The sequence below is a fragment of the Bison bison genome, unplaced genomic scaffold (genome assembly GCF_000754665.1).
Source record: "Bison bison bison isolate TAMUID 2011002044 unplaced genomic scaffold, Bison_UMD1.0 scf7180017845383, whole genome shotgun sequence".
Classification (NCBI taxonomy): domain Eukaryota; kingdom Metazoa; phylum Chordata; class Mammalia; order Artiodactyla; family Bovidae; genus Bison; species Bison bison.
The window spans coordinates 20,524-23,122 of NW_011475956.1; the positions used below are offsets into that span (position 1 = coordinate 20,524).

A 2,599-nucleotide genomic window follows, 5' to 3' on the forward strand; every position below is an offset into this window, starting at 1 on the left:
GGTGAAGCGGCCGAGCTGGGTCATCAGGAGCACGGCATGGGGCCCCAGGGCCGACAGCAGGTAGCAGTGGCCTCTCTCCTAGCAGCCCAGGTCTGCCTGGGCGACCTCGGGACTGAAGAGGTCTGGGGTGTCGAGAACTTCCACGTCCCACGAGGCCCAGTGGCAGCTCCCCTTGGTGCAGGGGCTGGTCACTGCCGTGGCCGCGAGCCTGGAGAGGAAGTGCTTCCGCGGGAGGATGCTGCTGCCCCTGGTGCTCTTCCCAGTCCCTGACCTCCAGGCCAGGAGGAGGCACACTCTGCGCTCTTGCAGGGCAGATCTGAATTCCTGGTAACCTGTGGGCACCGGTGGTCTGTAAGCTTTGAAACTTGAGAGCAACATGTCCCGGTTCCCGGGTCTCCTGAATGCCCTGTGAGCAAAGGAGAACAGAATGCTTCCACGATTGTGTTTGGGACAAAACCTTTACTGGATTCTCTTGTGGCTCAGCTGGTAAAGAATCTGCCTGTAGTGTGGGAGACTTGGGTTCTATCCCTGGGTTGGAAAGATCCCCTGGAAAAGGGAAAAGCTACTCACTCCAGTATTCTGGCCTGGAGAATTCCGTGAACTTGTATCGTCCATGGGGTCACAGAGTCTGACATGACTGAGCGACTTTCACTTTAACTTTACTGAGTAACTTGGTGTGAGATTTGGGCACTCCAAGGGGGTCTCTACCAATCTATTTTTTCTGTCTTTGGTGTCACACGTGCACCTGTGCTCCAGCAGCTGCTGAACGTTTCTCTAGAAGATGCACCTTTGTAATACAGGCCATTCAGTTCAGTTCAGTCGCTCAGTTGTGTCCGACTGTTTGCCACCCCATGATTTGCAGCATGCCAGGCCTCCCTATTCATTGCCAACTCCAGGAGTTCACTCAAACTCAGGGCCATCGAGTTGGTGATGCCAACAAGCCATCTCATCCTCTGTTGTCCCCTTCTCCTCTTGCCCCAAATCCCTCCCAGCATCAGACTCTTCTCCAATGAGTCAACCCTTCCCATGAGGTGGCCAAAGTATTGGAGTTTCAGCTTTAGCATCAGTCCTTCCAAAGAACACCCAGGACTGATCTCCTTTAGGATGGACTGTGCCGGGGTCCAGCCCCGGTGGATCCAGGGAATTCGAAGCAGGGACGGCGTCAGCGAGGATCAGGAAACAACTGCTTAATTAAACTTTAATTAAGGATATAAAGAGTGGTTAAATAAGGATAGCTCAGTGAGGAAATTCAGTGGATAAAAGAAGCTGAATAATTCAGCCAGAAGGTGAAAGAAAGAACGACATGGGGAGACCAAGTTTTGGTGAACAAGGCCCGCACTTTATTTTCCAAAGTAGTTTTTATACCTTAAGTTATGCATAGAGGATAATGGGGGAAGGGGTACAGTCATGCAGTAAGCCAGGCTTTCTTCCTGAAAACTTCTCATATGCAAAAGTTTAGGTGATTTGCATCATCTTCTGGCCCAGGGGCCTGTTAACATTTTAAGAAACTTTCTTTAGAAAACTTACTTTTCTCTAAAGGTAATTGGTCAGGAGCCACCCTCCAAAAGCATTAGATAAAGTTGCATTCCTACAGAGAGCAAAGGTGTGGTGGGCTATAACAAGAAAAAGAATTAATTCAAGGGTCCCAGGTTACAAACATTAAAGCTACTACTTACACCAGTTATATTAATCAATACACTGCCAGGGACACAGCAGGTAAGGGATATGGAGACTTAGCAGCAAACATTGGCCCAACAAGTGAAAAACCCTTCACCAATACAATTTCTAATCAATCTTTTAACTACTCAAAAGAATCTGTATTTAGATAGTTTAGAACATCTCATGCCGCTCACAGTTGGGAGACTCTGAGCAATCACCTGTGGCCGGAAAAACCTATTCAGGCAGGCTAGAGGATTTCCAAAGGAGTTTGTAGGTTGAAACACTGTCACACCCAGGAATTATTAACTAGAGCTATAACTTAACTCTTTTTTCAGAGAGAGGTAGTGGGGGACAGCCCCCCGTAAAGTCAGAGGTGTAGGTGAGAGCACAAAGCAGAAAGTAGGCAGACTCTGGTTTTGGGGGTAGATGCTCGAGAATTTCCAGGGGGGCTCCTGAGGCTCGATCCCACCTTTGCGTATGCCAAACCTCCTTCCTCATGACCTTTGCCACGGGCGGAGCTCGCTCCCCGCAGGACTGGTTGGATCTCCTTGCAGTCCAAGGGACTCTCAAGAGTCTTCTCCAACACCACAGTGCAAAGGCATCAATTCTTCACACTCAGCTTTCTTCACAGTCCAACTCTCACATCCATACATGACCACAGGAAAAACCATAGCCTTTACAAGATGGACTTTGTTGGCAAAGTAATATCTCTGCTTTTGAATATGTTATCTAGGTTGGTCATAACTTTCCTTCCAAGGAGCAAGTATCTTTTAATTTCATGGCTGCAGTCACCATCTGCAGTGATTTTGGAGCCCAAAAAAATAAAGTCTGACACTGTTTCCACTGTTTCCCCATCTATTTCCCATAAAGTGATGGGACCGGATGCCATGATCTTCATTTTCTGAATGTTGAGCTTTAAGCCAACTTTTTAACTCTCCTC

At 48.2% G+C, this 2,599-nt stretch overlaps 1 protein-coding gene across 1 annotated transcript in view; it reads right to left on the reverse strand.

Moving 5' to 3' along the window:
- The window catches only part of LOC104984384 (GTPase IMAP family member 5-like), a 23,300-nt gene that overhangs the window by 17,670 nt on the left and 3,031 nt on the right, over positions 1 to 2,599 (reverse strand). Inside the window, 1 exon segment of the mRNA XM_010834074.1 lies at positions 9 to 332. Within this exon segment, the coding sequence (XP_010832376.1) occupies positions 9 to 332 (324 nt within the window).